We start from the raw sequence: 25,588 nt of genomic DNA on the forward strand, positions 1-25,588 counted from the left end.
GCACGACCGCTGACGCTCGCGCTTCGCGTTCGTAATGCCTATCGGTGCTTATACAGTATTATCCTGTTTTTTTTTCAATATTGTTGTCAAAGTTTTGATTGATATTCTTCTGGCGGTCATCAAAACTACTGGAAAATTAGTAACTTATTTGTATTTGTATCAATTATTTTTTTTTCTTTGTAGATATTCTGAAAATATATCTTATTTTAATTTTATTCTATTGTAATTTCAGATAAATAATACAACACGTTCGTATCGCAGTTTTCAAGAGGAAGTAAACAAAAGGATGATATTTCGTTTGTAGGATTTCAATTAGAATATTAGAAAATTGATTGTTTAGGTATTTAGCATAGTTTAAAGGGATGTAGTAAGCTACTTAGAGCTTTTCTTCAATCTAAGCAATTTTCTTTATTGAGTTTAGGTTTTTCTATTTCAATATATACACTTGAATTTTGAAAGTGAATTGTACTGATTCAGCTTAAAAGATTTAATTAATATAGCGTACGTCGTTATATGATGCCAAGTTACACGGATTGTATTCGGCGATTACGTATTTCCTAACTTATGCATTTTTTATAATTTAATTAAAAAAGTGGTTTAATTTTGTATATATGTATGAGATAAAGGCCAAAATATAACTTTCAGCTTTTAATAATATAGGAAAATTGCTGAAAATAATTGGGTTGGATGGGGCATGTTGCACCGAAGTTATTATTGAATTTATGTATCAAAAAATCGCTTTTAGGGTTGTGTATGTCAAAAAGTGTTTGCCACGGTAAAAAGTTGTATTTTGAAAATGTTTACAACTTTTATATTTAACATTTTCATATAAAACGTAAATCCGTAATGTTTTATGGCAAATAATTGGTTTTTAGCTGTAAAAAATAGATTTTAGGCTGTAAACTCGAGTTATAAGCTTTTTCATGATTTGATGTTAATGGGAAAAAGTTGTATTTTTCAAAGATCTATAACTTTTCAACGCTCGAGCGAACTTCGGAACGATGCTCGAGCGCATATCGGACTACACAGCCTAAAGTAAACAAAAGCCGAACAGCCGGACCGCCTTTCAGGAATCACCGACTATGATGTATCTCCCGAAGTCCGCTTGAGCGTTGATCGAGGTTTGCTCGAGCGTTGATCGAGGTCCGCTCTAGCATTATTCCGGTATGCTCGAGCTTTCTCCGATGTACCTACATCGATGGAACCCGAGCGCGTCCGAGCACCTAAGAATTCCCCGCGCGCACGATCAATCATCATTTGGCCAGCTCGATATCCATGAGAAACCTGCTTTACCGACCGCTATATCTGCTGAGCACGCGCGCGCACGCCTGAGCGGTACTTGGCAACGTTGCAGTATAGACAAGTCGTTTCAAACGTCACGAGAGTCGGGCCCCGGCATTCTCTCCCAGAACATCACGGCAGCGCGATGGATCAAACGAAAGTGCTATTACTAATTGAAGAAGTGCATCGAAGACCTGCTATTTGGAACAAAGAGTTGAGAGAGCACAAAAATAAAACCTTGGTTGAAAGCAAGTGGGGTGAAGTAGCTGCGAATATCAATGTTGCAAGTAAGTATAAGATATCTTATAGCGATTATATTCCGGTTAGCTTCGCCGTTATAACCTAAAAAGCTTTGCATTCTAGTATTTCTAAATTTCTCTCTTTTCTCGCGCGTGTGATTTTTGCAAGGCTGCATGTACAGCATACTACGTATACACGCAGAATATGCGATTCTCGAAAATGCAACGCCGTTGTCCAACACTTTTTAGATCAAAGCGTAATTACGCGTTGCGCTTGTATGATGAAAATTCCTACAAAATAATCGGTTTCGTAAGATCGTAGCTTTTTCCTTTATTTCATTGAACAATGTCGCATTTTTTTGTCGCTTACACTTGCTCGCGCTCGAAATTGTCACGTATAATGTCGCACGAGAGGAAACGAAGCCATCTCGGACGCTGTCTATACACGCAATACATATAATCTTACAGCATCGAAACCTACTACGTGGTAGCATAAACACGCATTGTTCATCAACGGTTATACGTCGATTCTGCGTTTTCGATTTGAAAAATCACGGTATCTTCTTTGTTTACAAGAAGTGGCCGTTAGTCCGCCATTCTCTCTGTAGCGCGAACGCCTTCCCCGTCTCTTCTTTAGCCGCTCGCGCGCTCTCCCTCTCTTTCTCGTTCGCCCGCGTGTTCGCGTCATTATCACGCACTGAGAGAAAAATAATATTGCAGCAAACATATATGTTAACTGTCAACAGAGGCATCTTCGATTCGAGCCAATAATACGTATGTTAATAGTTAACGTAGCTATGTTATATGTCAAATAGCTGTATGTTAATAGTTAACATATGGCTGCCCTTTACGATTTTTCATAGACTTTATGAAGTAATCCAATAAAAATTATAAGAAAACACACTTGTATGAATTTTATTAATTGAATTTTATTCATTTATTGGGTTGAACTTGCCTGGTGTTGAGGTACAGGACGGCATCTTTGTTCCATTTGTCGACACAGTAACTAACCTTGGTGTAGTCATGGACGCTAAATTAACGTGGAAAGCGCAAGTTGATGTGGTTAACCGAAAGGTTAACAGAGCCCTTTATGGACTAAGGTCTTTTAGATCCTGTACTACCAAGGCGTTGCGTAAGCAAGAAAGCCGCTCTTGCTGTTTCCTACCTAGATTACTGCTCTGTAGTGCACCTTGAAGTGTCAGGGGAGCTCCGACACGACTGCAGAGATCGCAGAATGCATGTGTGCACTACATATGTGGTGCTGGGAGGCGCGAGCATATTAATCCCTATAGGAAGAAAGTAGGCTGGTTAGATAATAAGAAGAGAAGGGCATACTTTGCGGCAGTACTAGTGTATAAAGCCTATTGTATGGGGCAGCCGCCGTACCGGGCGACCCTTTTTAAGAAAAACCAGTACAGGACTTCCTGTTATTGTTGTGGGTTGAATGAGAAGACACTTTATCGTAAAGAGGTATTTATTTGTAGTTAGTAAGTGACAGCGTCCGAACGGCTCGAGGTAAGGAGCGAGAGAGAGAGAGCGTCGGCGAGGAGACGTCAGGCGCATACGCCAGCCTACGACCAGAGGTCGCTCGCGTACGCGATTCTTATAGCAACGAATATAGACCTGTATAGAAGCACCATGCTAATGGGGGCGATGGATCCGAGATCTGTAGTTTCATCATCTCCGCGAGATGGCACCTATTGCTAATTTCTATCATGCTATCTCTCTCGCACTAATGGCGCGATAAACTTGGCCGAGCTTGTAACTAGCTTAATATCTAAAAGATTTTTACATAAAATAAAGCTGGTAATACCCCTCAACCCGATTTTTATTTAATTGTTGTTAAAACGTAAATATCTAGTAAATGTATGATTGCATAATTTCATGAACTTCGCATCAGAAAATAGTAAATATCTGTAGTTACATTAATTGCAATTAGTAAATACAATAAAAATATATAAGAAAAAAGCTCGTATAAATATTTTGCATAATGAATTAAATTTAAAGTGATATCGTAGAATAATGTCAATAGACGCTTTGAAGATTAGCATATATACGTAATAAGTGTCAAACTAAAACTTAAATTAAAGCTTAAACTAAAGTTGAAATTATAATAAACTTAAACTTAAACTTAAACTTAAACTTAAACTTAAACTTAAACTTAAACTTAAACTTAAACTTAAACTTAAACTTAAACTTAAACTTAAACTTAAACTTAAACTTAAACTTAAACTTAAACTTAAACTTAAACTTAAACTTAAACTTAAACTTAAACTTAAACTTAAACTTAAACTTAAACTTAAACTTAAACTTAAACTTAAACCCCAAAGGGGGGCGATGATCATGTGCGACTTTCGATCTTACAACAGTAACGTCGTCGGTAGCCGTATGGTTAAGGCGTTGCGCTAGCAATTCTTATGCTGGGGTTCGAATCTCATGGTCAACTTTTTTTTCTCTATTTTTTATTTATTTCTCGTATTTGCTCTAATATTTATAATAAAGAATTTTTAAAACATTAAAACGTGAAATACTTTACCTTCTCTTTCTTTAAGTACAAAAAGAACTTGCTCTTTGTTAATATTAGTTTGAAAACATTTAAAATAATATAGTATCAAGGGGCGCGGTAGCGTCTTGATGGCAATATAAAGTATCCAGAGAATACAAAATTTACTTCAAACTAATATTATTCGATGGAAACCAATCGGGAAGGTGGCAGAGTTGTCTTCCATCAGGAAAAGGATAGGTTAAAAGGAAAAAAGGTATAGGAATGACAATGTTGACACAGACACACACACACACACATATATATATATATAATCTAAAATCCATGCAATTATATCACAATAAACTTTATATGCACTAATACCACAATAAACTTTATAGGAAATATAAAAAAATTACTTATTGCATTAATTGAAAATGTACTAAACATGCTTGAAAATAAATTGAGAGGATTATATTTAAGAAATAGATAAGTAAAAGTGAATCTAACTATATATAATTGAAAAATGTGAATATTCGTGAATATAAGTGAAAAATGTTGAAAAATGAAAAATTTAATGAGTTTTCAAACGTGGATGTTTTAGTGGTGTGAAAAGAATTGTCATCGGTGTTAACGGAATCTACTTTGTGCTTAGCTAATGAAGTAGAACATGATGGCTCATTTAAATCGATTAACGCCGGCTCTAGATTAATTAATGTTGTCGAATCAAAATTTAAATTATCATGAGATAATCCATCATTAATAGGCAAATCCACCTCATGAGTGACATGTTCATCAACTTCTTGATAGTCTTCTAAAACTGCATCCGACAGATATTTTTTTGGAACTGCAGAATTTTTTAATTTTCGCGTACCTGCCTGATCTGTATATGCGACATCGTCTACTGCAAAATGCAGAGAGCAAATTGCGCTTATTGTCTAGCTGCTGCGTTGTCAAGTCAATCAGACTGAAATTTCCAGATCGAAGAATCCATTCCGACCGTCTACAAAATTAGGATATTGTTACGATAATGTAAAACCACTCAACTTAAATATTTGCGTACGAGTCATCAGTGTATATCAACTCTAATAGTAAAACTAGAAATAAGAAGTTGGTCCTACCGAAACTGTATAAAACGATAGGGTTTAACAATAGACCAATAATGGCTGTTAAACTATTTAATAATTTACTTCATAAGCACAATTATAGAATTCAGTAATATGAGTCTAGACACTATCCTTGTAATGTATTATCTAATTTTAATTAATGTATGAGCGGTAATTTAATACTAATTAAGTTTGTTAATAGTTTTATACGATAGTTTTAAGTTCTGTTAGACCGATCCACGTACAGAGATTCATTTCTCTCTGTGGGTTTGCTTAATTGTAAAGTAAATGTATACTAGTGGAATAAATAAATAAATAAAATTTGTTTATATAGATAGTTAAATTTTTTGCCAACAAGGTAGTTAAAATAAAAAAGTACGTGACTTTTTTATATTGATTAACAAAAAAATACATTCGTAGTGGACGTATCATTTTACGTTTGTGCAGTAAATCATTTGCTAATAAATAACCAAAAAATGAATAGAATACATAGTCAAAAAACCAATCTTCAAGAAACAATCCCAAACTATAAATAAATAATCACACATCACGCGCTTAAAATATTAATAAGACTATAAGAAATGTAATTATCTAAGAAATGTAAACAGATGTAAAATCTGTACAAGAAATAAAGATATTACTACTATTAATAACACTATACCAATTAATAAATGCACCTTTTTCACTAAAAAATACAACAATAATAATTAAAATATCTTGTAATCATAAATTATATAAAAAAAAAAAAAAAAATGGGGTGGATTCGAACTCACGATCCTTAAATGTAGCAAAATATACGAGATCTCCTTTAACCGCTCGACCACTAATTCATTGTATATTTTTAAATGTGAAAAAGGTACATATTCATTAGAGGGGGTACAAAATTTATTTTTATTTTAAATTTATATTTAATTAAGCTATAGCAAAAAATGATTTGTTTATAATAATAATATATAATTAAATAAATTGTACTATAAAATTTGCATTTAAATATAACTGGAAACAGTGATGTGCAAAAAAGGTGTAATTTATTTTAAAAAATGACAGTAAATACCAACATGCATTGCCTCAAAAGAAAAACGAAATCAGTGTTACGTAATAATATTTAATATTTTATAAAAAAAATAGATAACCGTAATTAATCCAGTGTAAAATAAAAATCAATCACTCGGTGAAACAATTTTCAAAAGCACCAACGCCATGCAAAAACGAAATTCAGAAAATAATTCTTTTTTTAGATATGTTTTAACAAACATTTCATTCAACTTTTACCTGGGATTAATCTAAACATGAAATAAAGTTTCCGCAAAATTCTGTAATTCAGTTTGGTCTAACTGAAATGAAAGCAGTTTATATATATATATATATATATATATATATATAACGTTCCGTTACTATCTTTTTTATTGTATTTGTTGACGTAAGTAACAACGATTGTCTAGTTAAAAAACTTACCGTATCTCATCCATGGGAAATCGGTGAAAAGTATGTCCAGGATTTTTCGCCTTTGAACTCTCGCAGTCGCTGTAAACACATCTGGTTCGTGGAGGTGGCATGATGATAACCCCCAAACAGTTTTTTCACCGATTGAGAACAGCACAGGTATAAATACAATCTCACAGATTGTTAAACTAAATCGCGCTATTATTATTTATAAAAACTAGACACAATTTTATGCAAAATAAATGTTTAGAAACTGCGAGCAACTCGTCGCTGCATATAGTATTGATTATAAGCTCTTCGCGCTATTTACATAGCAAGATCGAGCGGGAAACTGGTACGTGCTGTGTTTTCGTGGTTATTATCTTAAGAGAAAATTTTATCTTACCAACTAATAGTTGTTAGGGGCATAAGGGGTATATAGAAACATTAAATAATCATTTTTGTATTGTTTATATAATTTTTTATTGTAAAAAATACATAAAAACACATATCTTCAAATACGAGCTAGCGCATGCGCGCTGAGTCGCGGGAAAATAATATGTGGCGGCGCCAAACGGATGGGTAACAGAACTAACCGCCTGTTACCCAAGATTCTGTCCCCCCTTTATAACCCGTGATGGTTCTTCTATACTAGGTCTATATTCGTTGGTGAAACTGTGATGACATCTATACTTTATATATTTACCACTATAGCTAACTTGTTTAAATTAACAGTAACGTTATGGTATTTACACATATTAATAAATGAAAAGAAGTCTTATATTTCTTATTATACAGTTATAGTTTACAGACATTGTCGTTGTTGCGCCTAAGGTGTGTCGATCCTCAAGAATACCCTTTCGCCACGTATTGCGTGTCTTCTGGTGGTTAGTCGCAATTTCATTTTACAGTAAAGAACAAATAGATAGAGAGTAAGCTTCAAAATAAGTAACAAGGTATTTATTTAGTAACAAAATAGCGAAAACCGTTTGTTAAGTATTCAATTTTGTGGAGCCTTCGGAAGTCGAGCCCCTCGAGTTCATTCTGTTTAGGTAGTTCAGCCGGTGCCAGCGCACGTCTTCCTGGTCGGGTGTCGGCGGTGCCGTCACGTACTCGAGGCTCAGCTGCAATGCCTTTCTGAGATCGTCGTCCTCCTCGCAGTGTTGCCAGACGGTTTCAAAATCTCCCTCTAGGCGGAGCCTCGTTTCCCTCTAGACTACCTCTAGAAGCTATATGAAAATCCTCTGAAAATCCCTCTAGCTTTTTTCAACCGTAAAAACTAATACCCTACATACAGGGCGTTGCTGATGAAATTTTAAGCTATTAACACTAAACCGATAAACCCAATTACCCCACGTACACCGAGTTTCCAATTAAAGTTTAAATTATAAATATCAAGCCCTAAAACCCAAGTGCCCCACGTACACCAAGTTTCCAATAAAAGTTCAAATTATTAACACCAAGCCTTAAAACCTAAGTGCCCCACGTACAGCGAGTTGTCAAGAAAAAAATTTAAATAATAAACCAACAACTATGTTTTAAACCCACCTACCCCGAACACAGCGAGTGAGCGATAGAAAATTTAATCCACGGCGCGCGTATATTCATAGTTCGCGCTTAGAGTTCGCACTCGAAATTCGTCACGATACGTTAACCAGTACGTATACGCTGCTCATGTGACAGGTCACGATTCGGATTTTGAAGCGTTCTTTTTCTCTCTTGCCAACGGTTAGCCTCCATGTTTCTTTTGTTCTACCGTTTAGAGCAAGGTACGACGAGTCGTCAGTTGTACTGTCAAGTGTTATAGTGATTTTTGAATTTGAATTTACTTTTATAATTTTTCGAGAATAAGATGTCACCGAAAAATAAAAAGCCAGCAAAGGTGTATATCCAAAAGTACAGGCCGGAGTGGGAGATTGAAAGCTGCTTTGCAGGTAGAAATTATACTTAGTTTTTTAGGTTAAATGTCGTTATCTAGTGTTAAAAATGATAAACGGATAATTTGTAGGCTGGCTGAAAAAGGCACCCGTCAATGCTGAGAATAAAAATGCATACTGCACAGTATGCCTAGCTTTTTTAGCAGCTCAGCGGAAAAATTTGCTCGAGCATTCACAGACGAAAAAACATCAGGCAGCTATTCAGAGGGACAAAGAGGCAGTGACATTTCAGAAGATCGACAAGTTCACAAAGCCTGCACTGTCGCAACATAGAAAAATTGTTGAACTGAAACTAGCATTTTTTATTGCAGAACACTGCTCGATCAGAAGTGTAGATCACTTATCGGTTCTATTAAAAAAATTAGATCTTCAATCTCAAGTTCTTAACGAGGTCCAATTACACCGCTCTAAGTGTACTGCGTTGATAAAAAATAATCTTTCCCGTTGTATTCTGGATGATTTGTTAACAGACGTAGGTGAATCATTTTATTCGTTGATTGTAGACGAATCTACTGCAGTAGATAAAAAAAAGCTTTTGTGTCTAGTTATAAGGTATCTTAGTGTTAAAAAGGGAAAAATGGTCACGACGTTTTATCGACTAATAGAGATGCGCTCAGGAACATCGAACGCTATTGCTAGTGCGATAAAAACTCAGTTAAAAACCGATGGTTTAACCCGTTATTAACCAAGATACCCGAAATTTGACTTCTCTTTCAACGCCTTATTTCTTTATGAAATCATCATCAGATTAATGCGGAAATACCATATCTGATGGGATTTTTATCGCTCTTTTCGAATCTGGTACCAGATTTGCGATTCGAGCAACCAATTTTGAACTCCATTTGTTTAAACAAAAAAAAAACGTGATTTTTGAAAATTTTTTCCGAAATGATCGTAATTTTCGCCACGATTACGTATTCCGATCGGGTTGAAACTCTGTATCTGGTGGCATACATGCCTATACTACATGGTAGCATAATTGGTTTATCCAGATTCAAGATGGCGGACACCAGAACAGCCGGTTGTAGCCAAAAATGTAATAATAAGCTTTTAGATTTTTTACTCGATAAGCATAGACTTATTGAAAAAATTTTGTTGAACAAAAAATGCTTAGAATTAGTCAAAGAATACGTGTGAATTTTTTCAAAAATTTTTGGATGATTTTGAAAATTTTTGGATATGGCCATTTTATGAACATTTTCAAAATCATTCAAAAATATCTGAAAAAATTCACTCGTGTTCGTTGACTAATTCTAAGCCTTTCTTTTGGAATAAAATTTTTCGTTATGTCCATTCTATCGGGTAAAAAATCCTAAAGCATTTTTATTGCATATCCAGTGATTATTATACATCCAATATATCAGTCTAATTATATAGGTTTGTATGGGTATGAGTTCTTTATATTCTCAGATTTTTTCCTACTTGTTTTTATAAAAATCCGGTATATCGATTATTTTTGTTCAAACATATAATAATAAAAATAAAAATATAAATGTTTGTATGAAAATGTCAAAACGCAAATCAGCTCAGCTCACTAATGATCATTCTGATACGGATAAAGAGAAATCCGAGAATGAATATGAAGAAGATTGTTTTATACCAAACTCGCAAGATCCCAGTTCCGATGAAAATGATTCTGCAGATAATGAGAGCTCAGATGACGATGTAATCCCAATACAAAACGTTTCGTATTGTAAAATTTTTAAAAATTATACGTCTACTCAAAAAAAATTAGAAGGAGATCACACATACTTATGGATTGAAAAAGAAAAAATGTATAGTGAAAATTTAGAAAATTATATACTTTTAAGCGATATTACAAAAAAATCTATGTGCCAAAAATCATTCGTCGAACTTTTTGAATTATTCTTCACCGATGACCTCAAAAATCATATCATAAAAGCTACATCTGAAAATGGTTTAGAAATATCAATGGAAAAATTTAATACTTTTATTGGAATTTTATTACTGACATCATATAATATTCGAACATCAACATATGAATACTGGTCTAGTAATCGATTATTGAAATGTGATGTTGTTGCTTCAGCTATGAGCCGTAAACAGTTTCTTGATATAAAATCTAAAATAAAATATTCTAAAACATGTAATCAAACTAGTGTTGATAAAGCTTGGAAGGTTCGTGATCTTATCAACATATTTAGAAAAAATATCCAGCAGTTTGGTTTTTTTTCAACGGCACTTGTTGTGGATGAGATGATGGTGCGATTTTTTGGTCGAACTAGTTTGAAGCAGTACTTACCTTCAAAACCGGATAGATATGGTTTAAAATTTTGGGGACTATGTGATGTTAATGGATATATATTTGATTTAGACATTTACTGTGGTAAGAGACTTGATGAAAAAAATGAAAAATTGGCTTCATGTGCTCTTGGTTCTACTGTTGTTTTACAAATGGTAAACAAGTTGTTGATGGATGTTTCAAAAAGAAAATTGTGTCAATATCATTTGTATATTGATAATTTTTTCACAAGTCCTGATCTGCTCGTACATTTGATGAAAAACGGTCTAAAGGCAACTGGTACTGTACGACGAAACAGAATAGAAATAAAGCATGAATTTGACAAGAAAGCTGTAAAAGGTTCGTTCAAAGTTCATCATGACAAAAATAGCGGAATGAATTTTATTAGCGTCATTGATTCCAAACAAGTATCTTTTCTTTCTACAGCGGCTTCTGTCAGTCCTATCAAACCCCTCAAAAGGTATTCATCCGATGTTCGTAATAAAGCAGAAATTCGGTTTCCTTCAGCTTTTGTTGCTTACAATAAATTTATGGGTGGTGTGGATACCCATGATTTTAGATGCAAAAAAACTGTACCAAAAATAAATTCAAAAAAGTGGACATGGTCAGTTTTTATTTGACTAATACAATCATCCATTGTAAATGCAACGGTTATTTACAATATTTGCAAAGAAGACGGTAAGGTAAAAACCAAAACCATGGCTATGAAAGTTAGCGAGTCATATTTATTGGGTAAGTCAAGAAATTTGATAGAGCATAAATTTGATTCAAAAGCAAGACGAGTTTGCTCTGTAGAAAAGTGTATTTTGCGAACGACACGGTATTGTTTAGATTGTAACAATTACTTTTGCGTTAATTGTTTCCAAATTATTCATAAATGAAACGCAAAATACCATGAAAGACGGTAAGGTATTTGAAGAATAAAAGTAAGATAGAAATATATGAAAAAATTACAAAAAAAAACAAAAAAAAACAAAAAAAAAACAAAAACAAAAAAAAACAAAAATAAGACTCTTCAAAAGATCGTCAACCTCCACGATGGTAAGAGTTGGGCAACGGAATAATTTTATTACGGCTAAAGGACGATGCTGCACTTGTTATAAAGTTGTTAGATTTTTTTTTTGTTAAATCATCCATAAATTTTTGAAAAAATTCACACGTATTCTTTGACTAATTCTAAGCATTTTTTGTTCAACAAAATTTTTTCAATAAGTCTATGCTTATCGAGTCAAAAATCTAAAAGCTTATTATTACATTTTTGGCTCCAACAAGCTGTTATGGTGTCCGCCATCTTGAATCTGGATAAACCAATTATGCTACCTTGTAGTATAGGCATGTATGCCACCAGATACAGAGTTTCAACCCGATCGGAATACGTAATCGTGGCGAAAATTACGATCATTTCGGAAAAAATTTTCAAAAATCACGTTTTTTTTTTTCCTGTTTAAACAAATGTAGTTCAAAATTGGTTGCTCGAATCGCAAATCTGGTGCCAGATTCGAAAAGAGGGATAAAAATCCCATCAGATATGGTATCTCTGCATTAATCTGATGATGATTTCATAAAGAAATAAGGCGTTGAAAGAGAAGTCAAATTTCGGGTCTCTTGGTTAATAACGGGTTAAATTCTCACGTAAACACTCATGTGTAAATTTTGCCCCCCCCCCCCCATCGGAGCCATGGAGTTCGGTGTGGGTCGGCTAGCAAAGACAGACAAGCAAAAATTGTTACGCTAGCCTGTTCCTACATAATAAAATAAGCATCTACACTACAAATTAAACATCTTGCACGAATACACTGCATAAAATGCACTATAATGATGAATACTGCCTGCGACTGACTTGAACACTGAGTTGCGAATATCTATCAAGATCATCACTTTTACACTTCATCATTGATAAAATCTTGAACACAGAATTTCACCTGATGTTGTTTCTATTATTCACACTTTCATAAAAACATGCATGCCAGAATAATATACAAATATGTTAGTGAGTTTTGAGTGTGATTATATGTAAATTTGTATGTATGAATATTCAAGGTTAGGTTACCGCTCTTAACACATTGCCTTGTATTTTCAAAATTTATTGTAAAATCCTTTTTTTAAACGTAAATGATTTTAGAATTTACTGCGTTAAATGAATTTTGATTATTAAGTTTATGGATTTTAGGTTATAAACCCATTGCTGGAGTTAAGCACTCAACATAATGTGGACATATTATGTTGACATATTACGCTAACAAAAATATGGCCAGTAGATATTCACCGGCCATATCTTATGGCGTATTTTCTACGAGGGTAGATCTTTGAAAATACAACTTTTTTCTATTGACATAAAATCATGGCAATGCTTATAACGAGAGTTAACAGCCCAAAATCGTTTTTAATACTCCGTGCGCGAAATGCGGTTTCTCAGGCTCGTTTTCTTTGCGCGAATCACTATAGCTTTGTTAATGTTGCGTCAAGCATGTAGCATATAATAACATATCGTTGCTATGGAAACAGTATTTCGCACACGCTACACGAAAAACAAGCCTCTTGAAAAACCGCGTTTTTCGCGCACGTCATGTTAAAATTGTATATTACGATACGAGTGCGCGAAGTAGGTTATTTTTGCATGAGCGCATCTGTCGCCGCAAGGGTGACAAAAAAGCGAGTTTGATGATCACCTACGCGCACGTGTATCGTATATACTATTTTTTGACACGAGTGTGCGAATCTACGTCCTCAACAGATAAGCGTGTGCGAAATTTAGAGTTTTGCACACGCAGTAACGATCTTACGTTTTTGAATAGGAAAACGTTATTTGTGGAGTTGGAAATTATAATATTTTCTAAGAGGATAAAGTATACTTCAGTTTTTCATTCAATAAAAGACAAGCATATAATGATTGAGCGGTTAAAAATTTTTTATTTTACGATAAATAAATAAGTACAGTAAAAAATTAAATCATCTCGACAATTAAAAAACGTTTTAAGGTTCTACATATGTATTCGAACGTAAACCATGATTGTGCACGATGTATGTGTGATAAGCTGCGTCACTTTCCTTGGGCATTGAAACATCTCCAGACGGTCGATCTGAAACACAAAATAACGTGATGTTGCGATCTATCATCGATAATGCTATTGTGAAAAAATGAAATGGAAGACTCACTCTGTTTGCAATAGCCTTTGTGCATCTTATAATTTTTCACGCCTGTTCGTGAAGTTGAGCATCCGGGTCCACCGCTAATTGCATCTTATATCCGCAATAGCTCCCCTTTAAATGCTCAATAATGGACTCGTAAGTCTCGTGTAGACATTTGCACGTGTTGCACTGCAGCAGGCAACTAACTTTACATTCATCGCAGTCTACTGCGTCGACCGATGTTTCATCGATGATGGGTTCGCGGCACTCCACGCAGAAGTGCGCATAAAAACGTTCATGTCCTGATACGAATAAAAAGACATTTGTAAAATTAAGAAACTCGAGAGAAAGGCAATGAGTTATTAAAAAATGTATGCACACGAACTTACCGTATTCCCTCACGCTTTTCCTTAATATCTCCGATGAGTTGGCAAAGTACTTGAACATATCTAATTCTTCCTCCGAATTCGTGTTGTTGTTCTCCAACTGAAGACTTGTAAAACAATCACTTGCACAGTCTTGAAAGTGTCTTCTTAGTTCATCGATCCGTTCGAATGTCGTTTCGCACAACTCACAGATGTATTTTGGCTGCTTGATGATGCTGGCACAAGAATTGATGTGCCGGATCGCCCAAAAACGGTGATAAAACTTCTCTCGGCACGCTAAACATTGCAGAGCTAGCTCGCCCTGGCATTTTTCGTAGTTGGCACTGTCAAGATCACAATCCGAGCAACAAATCGTCACAAGCCCTGTCAAGTCTGCAGTAACTAAAGAAATAGAATTATTATAACGATGTGATTAAAAATTGTATGAAAACTTTAATTATCTTAGATTATTGTGAAGTGTAATATGATAAGCTAATAATCAATCATGAATATAAAATAAAGTCGTGCAAAAACGTACCTTCGTTGAGATTTCCATCGAGATCCGTGTGACGAGCTTCTGCATCAATCATTCTCGTCCTACCTACAAAACGACGAACAAATATAATTAATAAGTATCGTGCATATGTGCACTCACGTCTCAACATTTCTTTTTCTAATATACGAACCAGTGTCAGAAGATGCGTAAGATTCCGCACGTGGAGATTCCATTTTACGAAAGGAAAACTTGACTGTGATGCACTACAGATTCAAACTAACGCAGGCACTAGGATATCACTGACTAGCCAAGTCGTTGCTTCTAGAATGAAAACTTCGAACTGTCTGCTTAAGAAATTTCGCTCTGTATATATAGCAGCGTTCTCCCTCTCCGCAAAAATTCACTTTCCCCGAGCTGTGCGTCCGAAATCCGCCTCTAGATAGCCTATAATACCTGTACCTATAAATGTAGGCTCCGGCCCGCCCCGACTCTACGGCGCGACGCCGTGGGGCGCATCTCAGCCGCCACCCCGTCGCCACGTCTCCACGTGTCTTGGGGACCAGAAAATTTTATTGCCGCAAATTTACTTTATTCCCGCAAATTCACTTTATTCCGTATTTTGCGAGAATAAAGTAAATAATCCACGACTTTAGTCTCTTGTTGCATAATGTACTATTAAGGGGGTCCGAAACCCAGGTTTTACCGATAGTACGAGTGTTCAGTAGAAAATTACTCGAAACTAAGGCAATGCAATGAATTATGAAAAATCAAGAGTTAGTTGCCCTTCCTTTTATAAATATCTATCGCTGTGGCAAGTTTCAAATAAAAATATTAACGCAATAATTAAGTTGATGCACTTCGGTGCCGGCAACTTCCCTTATATGAATGAGGAATTCTACGGGAAAAATGCCATTTTCTCATTGGAGAAAACATACATTTTATGTTTGTGCCCTTATGCATTAGGTACATGCTCTTGAACAATGGCTATTGCTCCAAATGCCGCCGTTCGGATAAAATTTACGATATCTCTTTGGAGACAGAGGCGGAGTCCTGACTGCGATTATTCCCTTGCAGTTTCTCGGAATCGCGTCAAACATTGATTGCGTTTCCTGCATTCCCCTCGATTTTTCCATCCAGGGTTTAAGAAACGCTTGCGCGTTTTTAGGCACGACCGCGGTATGCAAGTGCCTTATACTTAATTTTTTAAGCGAAAAATGTGTGAGATGCGATATTTCATCGCAATTTTCGACCGATCGGGCTGAAATTTTAGGAGTTTGGCTCTTTGGCTCTAACTCGAATCCTATAAGCATTCTACAAAAAAAGTTAAAGTAAGAAGTTGTACCCTCGTAGGAAATTGAGGCTAATATGGCCACGAAATGCCAAATTTTATGCCCAGTAGCCAGATTATGTGGCATATCATGGCCATATGTCCCCCCTGTTAACAGGCGACGGTAAGTGGGCATAATATGCCATAAAATTATGGCGAACGTTTTATACATGGCAACCTAACCTTGCACATGTACAAACATGACCACACTCAACACTCACACTTAAATGTACACTTTTTATGTGGGTTTAGATATTAGAAACATTAAGTAAAATTTGCGTGTTCAAGATTTGATCAACGATGAAGTGTAAAAGTGATGATCTTGATAGATATTCCCAACTCAGTGTTCAAATCAGTCGCAGGCAGTATTCATCATTATAGTGCCTTATATGCAGTGTATACGTTCAAGATGTTTAATTTATAGTGTAGATACTTATTTTATTATGTAGGAACAGGCTAGCGTAACAATTTTTGCTTGTCTGTCGTTGCTAGCTGACCCACACCGAACCCCATGGCTCCGGGGGCAAAATTTACACATGAGTGTTGATATGAAAATTTAAACTACAGTACTTGAGATAAAAACAAGTGGGTATATTGCTTCAACAGCTTGAAACAAATCACCATGCAAAATTTCAGCCCTCTAAGTATGATAGATTTTAATTGAGAGCTAAATCAAATCCTCAATGATTGTACGATTACTTTTTTCAATTTTTCTTTTTGCTCTCAATAAAAACCTATCATACTTAGAGGGCTGAAATTTTGCATGGTGATTTGTTTCAAGCTGTTGAAGCAATATACCCACTTGTCTTTATCTCAAGTGCTGTAGTTTAAATTCTCACGTAAACACTCATGTGTAAATTTTGCCACCCCCCCCCATCGGAGCCATGGAGTTCGGTGTGGGTCGGCTAGCAAAGACAGACAAGCAAAAATTGTTACGCTAGCCTGTTCCTACATAATAAAATAAGCATCTACACTACAAATTAAACATCTTGCACGAATACACTGCATAAAATGCACTATAATGATGAATACTGCCTGCGACTGACTTGAACACTGAGTTGCGAATATCTATCAATCTCATCACTTTTACACTTCATCATTGATAAAATCTTGAACACACAAATTTCACCTGATGTTGTTTCTAATATTCACACTTTCATAAAAACATGCATGCCAGAATAATATACAAATATGTTAGTGAGTTTTGAGTGTGATTATATGTAAATTTGTATGTATGAATATTCAAGGTTAGGTTACCGCTCTTAACACATTGCCTTGTATTTTCAAAATTTATTGTAAAATCCTTTTTTTAAACGTAAATGATTTTAGAATTTACTGCGTTAAATGAATTTTGATTATTAAGTTTATGGATTTTAGGTTATAAACCCATTGCTGGAGTTAAGCACTCAACATAATGTGGACATATTATGTTGACATATTACGCTAACAAAAATATGGCCAGTAGATATTCACCGGCCATATCTTATGGCGTATTTTCTACGAGGGTAGATCTTTGAAAATACAACTTTTTTCTATTGACATAAAATCATGGCAATGCTTATAACGAGAGTTAACAGCCCAAAATCGTTTTTAATACTCCGTGCGCGAAATGCGGTTTCTCAGGCTCGTTTTCTTTGCGCGAATCACTATAGCTTTGTTAATGTTGCGTCAAGCATGTAGCATATAATAACATATCGTTGCTATGGAAACAGTATTTCGCACACGCTACACGAAAAACAAGCCTCTTGAAAAACCGCGTTTTTCGCGCACGTCATGTTAAAATTGTATATTACGATACGAGTGCGCGAAGTAGGTTATTTTTGCATGAGCGCATCTGTCGCCGCAAGGGTGACAAAAAAGCGAGTTTGATGATCACCTACGCGCACGTGTATCGTATATACTATTTTTTGACACGAGTGTGCGAATCTACGTCCTCAACAGATAAGCGTGTGCGAAATTTAGAGTTTTGCACACGCAGTAACGATCTTACGTTTTTGAATAGGAAAACGTTATTTGTGGAGTTGGAAATTATAATATTTTCTAAGAGGATAAAGTATACTTCAGTTTTTCATTCAATAAAAGACAAGCATATAATGATTGAGCGGTTAAAAATTTTTTATTTTACGATAAATAAATAAGTACAGTAAAAAATTAAATCATCTCGACAATTAAAAAACGTTTTAAGGTTCTACATATGTATTCGAACGTAAACCATGATTGTGCACGATGTATGTGTGATAAGCTGCGTCACTTTCCTTGGGCATTGAAACATCTCCAGACGGTCGATCTGAAACACAAAATAACGTGATGTTGCGATCTATCATCGATAATGCTATTGTGAAAAAATGAAATGGAAGACTCACTCTGTTTGCAATAGCCTTTGTGCATCTTATAATTTTTCACGCCTGTTCGTGAAGTTGAGCATCCGGGTCCACCGCTAATTGCATCTTATATCCGCAATAGCTCCCCTTTAAATGCTCAATAATGGACTCGTAAGTCTCGTGTAGACATTTGCACGTGTTGCACTGCAGCAGGCAACTAACTTTACATTCATCGCAGTCTACTGCGTCGACCGATGTTTCATCGATGATGGGTTCGCGGCACTCCACGCAGAAGTGCGCATAAAAACGTTCATGTCCTGATACGAATAAAAAGACATTTGTAAAATTAAGAAACTCGAGAGAAAGGCAATGAGTTATTAAAAAATGTATGCACACGAACTTACCGTATTCCCTCACGCTTTTCCTTAATATCTCCGATGAGTTGGCAAAGTACTTGAACATATCTAATTCTTCCTCCGAATTCGTGTTGTTGTTCTCCAACTGAAGACTTGTAAAACAATCACTTGCACAGTCTTGAAAGTGTCTTCTTAGTTCATCGATCCGTTCGAATGTCGTTTCGCACAACTCACAGATGTATTTTGGCTGCTTGATGATGCTGGCACAAGAATTGATGTGCCGGATCGCCCAAAAACGGTGATAAAACTTCTCTCGGCACGCTAAACATTGCAGAGCTAGCTCGCCCTGGCATTTTTCGTAGTTGGCACTGTCAAGATCACAATCCGAGCAACAAATCGTCACAAGCCCTGTCAAGTCTGCAGTAACTAAAGAAATAGAATTATTATAACGATGTGATTAAAAATTGTATGAAAACTTTAATTATCTTAGATTATTGTGAAGTGTAATATGATAAGCTAATAATCAATCATGAATATAAAATAAAGTCGTGCAAAAACGTACCTTCGTTGAGATTTCCATCGAGATCCGTGTGACGAGCTTCTGCATCAATCATTCTCGTCCTACCTACAAAACGACGAACAAATATAATTAATAAGTATCGTGCATATGTGCACTCACGTCTCAACATTTCTTTTTCTAATATACGAACCAGTGTCAGAAGATGCGTAAGATTCCGCACGTGGAGATTCCATTTTACGAAAGGAAAACTTGACTGTGATGCACTACAGATTCAAACTAACGCAGGCACTAGGATATCACTGACTAGCCAAGTCGTTGCTTCTAGAATGAAAACTTCGAACTGTCTGCTTAAGAAATTTCGCTCTGTATATATAGCAGCGTTCTCCCTCTCCGCAAAAATTCACTTTCCCCGAGCTGTGCGTCCGAAATCCGCCTCTAGATAGCCTATAATACCTGTACCTATAAATGTAGGCTCCGGCCCGCCCCGACTCTACGGCGCGACGCCGTGGGGCGCATCTCAGCCGCCACCCCGTCGCCACGTCTCCACGTGTCTTGGGGACCAGAAAATTTTATTGCCGCAAATTTACTTTATTCCCGCAAATTCACTTTATTCCGTATTTTGCGAGAATAAAGTAAATAATCCACGACTTTAGTCTCTTGTTGCATAATGTACTATTAAGGGGGTCCGAAACCCAGGTTTTACCGATAGTACGAGTGTTCAGTAGAAAATTACTCGAAACTAAGGCAATGCAATGAATTATGAAAAATCAAGAGTTAGTTGCCCTTCCTTTTATAAATATCTATCGCTGTGGCAAGTTTCAAATAAAAATATTAACGCAATAATTAAGTTGATGCACTTCGGTGCCGGCAACTTCCCTTATATGAATGAGGAATTCTACGGGAAAAATGCCATTTTCTCATTGGAGAAAACATACATTTTATGTTTGTGCCCTTATGCATTAGGTACATGCTCTTGAACAATGGCTATTGCTCCAAATGCCGCCGTTCGGATAAAATTTACGATATCTCTTTGGAGACAGAGGCGGAGTCCTGACTGCGATTATTCCCTTGCAGTTTCTCGGAATCGCGTCAAACATTGATTGCGTTTCCTGCATTCCCCTCGATTTTTCCATCCAGGGTTTAAGAAACGCTTGCGCGTTTTTAGGCACGACCGCGGTATGCAAGTGCCTTATACTTAATTTTTTAAGCGAAAAATGTGTGAGATGCGATATTTCATCGCAATTTTCGACCGATCGGGCTGAAATTTTAGGAGTTTGGCTCTTTGGCTCTAACTCGAATCCTATAAGCATTCTACAAAAAAAGTTAAAGTAAGAAGTTGTACCCTCGTAGGAAATTGAGGCTAATATGGCCACGAAATGCCAAATTTTATGCCCAGTAGCCAGATTATGTGGCATATCATGGCCATATGTCCCCCCTGTTAACAGGCGACGGTAAGTGGGCATAATATGCCATAAAATTATGGCGAACGTTTTATACATGGCAACCTAACCTTGCACATGTACAAACATGACCACACTCAACACTCACACTTAAATGTACACTTTTTATGTGGGTTTAGATATTAGAAACATTAAGTAAAATTTGCGTGTTCAAGATTTGATCAACGATGAAGTGTAAAAGTGATGATCTTGATAGATATTCCCAACTCAGTGTTCAAATCAGTCGCAGGCAGTATTCATCATTATAGTGCCTTATATGCAGTGTATACGTTCAAGATGTTTAATTTATAGTGTAGATACTTATTTTATTATGTAGGAACAGGCTAGCGTAACAATTTTTGCTTGTCTGTCGTTGCTAGCTGACCCACACCGAACCCCATGGCTCCGGGGGCAAAATTTACACATGAGTGTTGATATGAAAATTTAAACTACAGTACTTGAGATAAAAACAAGTGGGTATATTGCTTCAACAGCTTGAAACAAATCACCATGCAAAATTTCAGCCCTCTAAGTATGATAGATTTTAATTGAGAGCTAAATCAAATCCTCAATGATTGTACGATTACTTTTTTCAATTTTTCTTTTTGCTCTCAATAAAAACCTATCATACTTAGAGGGCTGAAATTTTGCATGGTGATTTGTTTCAAGCTGTTGAAGCAATATACCCACTTGTCTTTATCTCAAGTGCTGTAGTTTAAATTCTCACGTAAACACTCATGTGTAAATTTTGCCACCCCCCCCCCCCATCGGAGCCATGGAGTTCGGTGTGGGTCGGCTAGCAAAGACAGACAAGCAAAAATTGTTACGCTAGCCTGTTCCTACATAATAAAATAAGCATCTACACTACAAATTAAACATCTTGCACGAATACACTGCATAAAATGCACTATAATGATGAATACTGCCTGCGACTGACTTGAACACTGAGTTGCGAATATCTATCAATCTCATCACTTTTACACTTCATCATTGATAAAATCTTGAACACACAAATTTCACCTGATGTTGTTTCTAATATTCACACTTTCATAAAAACATGCATGCCAGAATAATATACAAATATGTTAGTGAGTTTTGAGTGTGATTATATGTAAATTTGTATGTATGAATATTCAAGGTTAGGTTACCGCTCTTAACACATTGCCTTGTATTTTCAAAATTTATTGTAAAATCCTTTTTTTAAACGTAAATGATTTTAGAATTTACTGCGTTAAATGAATTTTGATTATTAAGTTTATGGATTTTAGGTTATAAACCCATTGCTGGAGTTAAGCACTCAACATAATGTGGACATATTATGTTGACATATTACGCTAACAAAAATATGGCCAGTAGATATTCACCGGCCATATCTTATGGCGTATTTTCTACGAGGGTAGATCTTTGAAAATACAACTTTTTTCTATTGACATAAAATCATGGCAATGCTTATAACGAGAGTTAACAGCCCAAAATCGTTTTTAATACTCCGTGCGCGAAATGCGGTTTCTCAGGCTCGTTTTCTTTGCGCGAATCACTATAGCTTTGTTAATGTTGCGTCAAGCATGTAGCATATAATAACATATCGTTGCTATGGAAACAGTATTTCGCACACGCTACACGAAAAACAAGCCTCTTGAAAAACCGCGTTTTTCGCGCACGTCATGTTAAAATTGTATATTACGATACGAGTGCGCGAAGTAGGTTATTTTTGCATGAGCGCATCTGTCGCCGCAAGGGTGACAAAAAAGCGAGTTTGATGATCACCTACGCGCACGTGTATCGTATATACTATTTTTTGACACGAGTGTGCGAATCTACGTCCTCAACAGATAAGCGTGTGCGAAATTTAGAGTTTTGCACACGCAGTAACGATCTTACGTTTTTGAATAGGAAAACGTTATTTGTGGAGTTGGAAATTATAATATTTTCTAAGAGGATAAAGTATACTTCAGTTTTTCATTCAATAAAAGACAAGCATATAATGATTGAGCGGTTAAAAATTTTTTATTTTACGATAAATAAATAAGTACAGTAAAAAATTAAATCATCTCGACAATTAAAAAACGTTTTAAGGTTCTACATATGTATTCGAACGTAAACCATGATTGTGCACGATGTATGTGTGATAAGCTGCGTCACTTTCCTTGGGCATTGAAACATCTCCAGACGGTCGATCTGAAACACAAAATAACGTGATGTTGCGATCTATCATCGATAATGCTATTGTGAAAAAATGAAATGGAAGACTCACTCTGTTTGCAATAGCCTTTGTGCATCTTATAATTTTTCACGCCTGTTCGTGAAGTTGAGCATCCGGGTCCACCGCTAATTGCATCTTATATCCGCAATAGCTCCCCTTTAAATGCTCAATAATGGACTCGTAAGTCTCGTGTAGACATTTGCACGTGTTGCACTGCAGCAGGCAACTAACTTTACATTCATCGCAGTCTACTGCGTCGACCGATTTTTCATCGATGATGGGTTCGCGGCACTCCACGCAGAAGTGCGCATAAAAACGTTCATGTCCTGATACGAATAAAAAGACATTTGTAAAATTAAGAAACTCGAGAGAAAGGCAATGAGTTATTAAAAAATGTATGCACACGAACTTACCGTATTCCCTCACGCTTTTCCTTAATATCTCCGATGAGTTGGCAAAGTACTTGAACATATCTAATTCTTCCTCCGAATTCGTGTTGTTGTTCTCCAACTGAAGACTTGTAAAACAATCACTTGCACAGTCTTGAAAGTGTCTTCTTAGTTCATCGATCCGTTCGAATGTCGTTTCGCACAACTCACAGATGTATTTTGGCTGCTTGATGATGCTGGCACAAGAATTGATGTGCCGGATCGCCCAAAAACGGTGATAAAACTTCTCTCGGCACGCTAAACATTGCAGAGCTAGCTCGCCCTGGCATTTTTCGTAGTTGGCACTGTCAAGATCACAATCCGAGCAACAAATCGTCACAAGCCCTGTCAAGTCTGCAGTAACTAAAGAAATAGAATTATTATAACGATGTGATTAAAAATTGTATGAAAACTTTAATTATCTTAGATTATTGTGAAGTGTAATATGATAAGCTAATAATCAATCATGAATATAAAATAAAGTCGTGCAAAAACGTACCTTCGTTGAGATTTCCATCGAGATCCGTGTGACGAGCTTCTGCATCAATCATTCTCGTCCTACCTACAAAACGACGAACAAATATAATTAATAAGTATCGTGCATATGTGCACTCACGTCTCAACATTTCTTTTTCTAATATACGAACCAGTGTCAGAAGATGCGTAAGATTCCGCACGTGGAGATTCCATTTTACGAAAGGAAAACTTGACTGTGATGCACTACAGATTCAAACTAACGCAGGCACTAGGATATCACTGACTAGCCAAGTCGTTGCTTCTAGAATGAAAACTTCGAACTGTCTGCTTAAGAAATTTCGCTCTGTATATATAGCAGCGTTCTCCCTCTCCGCAAAAATTCACTTTCCCCGAGCTGTGCGTCCGAAATCCGCCTCTAGATAGCCTATAATACCTGTACCTATAAATGTAGGCTCCGGCCCGCCCCGACTCTACGGCGCGACGCCGTGGGGCGCATCTCAGCCGCCACCCCGTCGCCACGTCTCCACGTGTCTTGGGGACCAGAAAATTTTATTGCCGCAAATTTACTTTATTCCCGCAAATTCACTTTATTCCGTATTTTGCGAGAATAAAGTAAATAATCCACGACTTTAGTCTCTTGTTGCATAATGTACTATTAAGGGGGTCCGAAACCCAGGTTTTACCGATAGTACGAGTGTTCAGTAGAAAATTACTCGAAACTAAGGCAATGCAATGAATTATGAAAAATCAAGAGTTAGTTGCCCTTCCTTTTATAAATATCTATCGCTGTGGCAAGTTTCAAATAAAAATATTAACGCAATAATTAAGTTGATGCACTTCGGTGCCGGCAACTTCCCTTATATGAATGAGGAATTCTACGGGAAAAATGCCATTTTCTCATTGGAGAAAACATACATTTTATGTTTGTGCCCTTATGCATTAGGTACATGCTCTTGAACAATGGCTATTGCTCCAAATGCCGCCGTTCGGATAAAATTTACGATATCTCTTTGGAGACAGAGGCGGAGTCCTGACTGCGATTATTCCCTTGCAGTTTCTCGGAATCGCGTCAAACATTGATTGCGTTTCCTGCATTCCCCTCGATTTTTCCATCCAGGGTTTAAGAAACGCTTGCGCGTTTTTAGGCACGACCGCGGTATGCAAGTGCCTTATACTTAATTTTTTAAGCGAAAAATGTGTGAGATGCGATATTTCATCGCAATTTTCGACCGATCGGGCTGAAATTTTAGGAGTTTGGCTCTTTGGCTCTAACTCGAATCCTATAAGCATTCTACAAAAAAAGTTAAAGTAAGAAGTTGTACCCTCGTAGGAAATTGAGGCTAATATGGCCACGAAATGCCAAATTTTATGCCCAGTAGCCAGATTATGTGGCATATCATGGCCATATGTCCCCCCTGTTAACAGGCGACGGTAAGTGGGCATAATATGCCATAAAATTATGGCGAACGTTTTATACATGGCAACCTAACCTTGCACATGTACAAACATGACCACACTCAACACTCACACTTAAATGTACACTTTTTATGTGGGTTTAGATATTAGAAACATTAAGTAAAATTTGCGTGTTCAAGATTTGATCAACGATGAAGTGTAAAAGTGATGATCTTGATAGATATTCCCAACTCAGTGTTCAAATCAGTCGCAGGCAGTATTCATCATTATAGTGCCTTATATGCAGTGTATACGTTCAAGATGTTTAATTTATAGTGTAGATACTTATTTTATTATGTAGGAACAGGCTAGCGTAACAATTTTTGCTTGTCTGTCGTTGCT

General features: G+C 36.2%; 4 protein-coding genes and 1 long non-coding RNA gene across 5 annotated transcripts; 1 reads left to right on the forward strand and 4 right to left on the reverse strand.

The window, feature by feature from the left end:
- Window positions 1-6,996: 6,996 nt before the first annotated feature.
- Window positions 6,997-7,682, reverse strand: LOC116416052. Its single transcript, XR_004226559.1, has 2 exons — window positions 7,517-7,682; window positions 6,997-7,411 (listed from the first exon to the last, which is right to left on the reverse strand). It is a non-coding gene; the product is annotated as an uncharacterized LOC116416052 (long non-coding RNA).
- Window positions 7,683-10,896: 3,214 nt separating this feature from the next.
- Window positions 10,897-11,655, forward strand: LOC116416053 (piggyBac transposable element-derived protein 3-like). Its single transcript, XM_031922370.1, has 2 exons — window positions 10,897-11,069; window positions 11,157-11,655. Exons 1-2 carry the CDS (start codon window positions 10,901-10,903, stop codon window positions 11,348-11,350), a joined length of 363 nt encoding a protein of 120 aa, XP_031778230.1. The 5' UTR covers window positions 10,897-10,900; the 3' UTR covers window positions 11,351-11,655.
- Window positions 11,656-13,203: 1,548 nt separating this feature from the next.
- LOC116416058 lies at window positions 13,204-15,624 on the reverse strand. The gene is made up of 5 exons (XM_031922394.2): window positions 14,911-15,624; window positions 14,763-14,825; window positions 14,249-14,626; window positions 13,887-14,161; window positions 13,204-13,810 (listed from the first exon to the last, which is right to left on the reverse strand). The coding sequence occupies exons 1-4, from the start codon at window positions 14,951-14,953 to the stop codon at window positions 13,923-13,925; spliced, it is 723 nt and encodes a 240-aa protein (XP_031778254.1). The 5' UTR covers window positions 14,954-15,624; the 3' UTR covers window positions 13,204-13,810; window positions 13,887-13,922.
- A 2,103-nt stretch (window positions 15,625-17,727) lies between these two features.
- On the reverse strand, window positions 17,728-20,148 carry LOC116416057. The gene is made up of 5 exons (XM_031922393.2): window positions 19,435-20,148; window positions 19,287-19,349; window positions 18,773-19,150; window positions 18,411-18,685; window positions 17,728-18,334 (listed from the first exon to the last, which is right to left on the reverse strand). Exons 1-4 carry the CDS (start codon window positions 19,475-19,477, stop codon window positions 18,447-18,449), a joined length of 723 nt encoding a protein of 240 aa, XP_031778253.1. The 5' UTR covers window positions 19,478-20,148; the 3' UTR covers window positions 17,728-18,334; window positions 18,411-18,446.
- A 2,101-nt stretch (window positions 20,149-22,249) lies between these two features.
- LOC116416059 lies at window positions 22,250-24,677 on the reverse strand. The gene is made up of 5 exons (XM_031922396.1): window positions 23,962-24,677; window positions 23,814-23,876; window positions 23,300-23,677; window positions 22,938-23,212; window positions 22,250-22,861 (listed from the first exon to the last, which is right to left on the reverse strand). Exons 1-4 carry the CDS (start codon window positions 24,002-24,004, stop codon window positions 22,974-22,976), a joined length of 723 nt encoding a protein of 240 aa, XP_031778256.1. The 5' UTR covers window positions 24,005-24,677; the 3' UTR covers window positions 22,250-22,861; window positions 22,938-22,973.
- Between the last annotated feature and the right edge of the window lie 911 nt (window positions 24,678-25,588).

Source organism: Nasonia vitripennis (genome assembly GCF_009193385.2).
Source record: "Nasonia vitripennis strain AsymCx chromosome 1 unlocalized genomic scaffold, Nvit_psr_1.1 chr1_random0015, whole genome shotgun sequence".
Lineage (NCBI taxonomy): Eukaryota > Metazoa > Arthropoda > Insecta > Hymenoptera > Pteromalidae > Nasonia > Nasonia vitripennis.

Excerpts from the sequence above, each read along its gene's own strand:
- LOC116416053 (XM_031922370.1), top strand. The coding sequence starts at position 10,901 with ATGGATGTTTCAAAAAGAAAATTGTGTCAATATCATTTGTATATTGAT. Across the intron at positions 11,070-11,156 it reads TGACAAGAAAGCTGTAAAAG|CGGCTTCTGTCAGTCCTATC; the intron begins GTTCGTTCAAAG and ends TTCTTTCTACAG.
- LOC116416058 (XM_031922394.2), bottom strand. The coding sequence starts at position 14,953 with ATGGAATCTCCACGTGCGGAATCTTACGCATCTTCTGACACTG. Across the intron at positions 14,826-14,910 it reads TTACGCATCTTCTGACACTG|GTAGGACGAGAATGATTGAT; the intron begins GTTCGTATATTA and ends GTCGTTTTGTAG. Across the intron at positions 14,627-14,762 it reads CGATGGAAATCTCAACGAAG|TTACTGCAGACTTGACAGGG; the intron begins GTACGTTTTTGC and ends CTATTTCTTTAG.
- LOC116416057 (XM_031922393.2), bottom strand. The coding sequence starts at position 19,477 with ATGGAATCTCCACGTGCGGAATCTTACGCATCTTCTGACACTG. Across the intron at positions 19,350-19,434 it reads TTACGCATCTTCTGACACTG|GTAGGACGAGAATGATTGAT; the intron begins GTTCGTATATTA and ends GTCGTTTTGTAG. Across the intron at positions 18,686-18,772 it reads GAAAAGCGTGAGGGAATACG|GACATGAACGTTTTTATGCG; the intron begins GTAAGTTCGTGT and ends TATTCGTATCAG.
- LOC116416059 (XM_031922396.1), bottom strand. The coding sequence starts at position 24,004 with ATGGAATCTCCACGTGCGGAATCTTACGCATCTTCTGACACTG. Across the intron at positions 23,678-23,813 it reads CGATGGAAATCTCAACGAAG|TTACTGCAGACTTGACAGGG; the intron begins GTACGTTTTTGC and ends CTATTTCTTTAG. Across the intron at positions 23,213-23,299 it reads GAAAAGCGTGAGGGAATACG|GACATGAACGTTTTTATGCG; the intron begins GTAAGTTCGTGT and ends TATTCGTATCAG.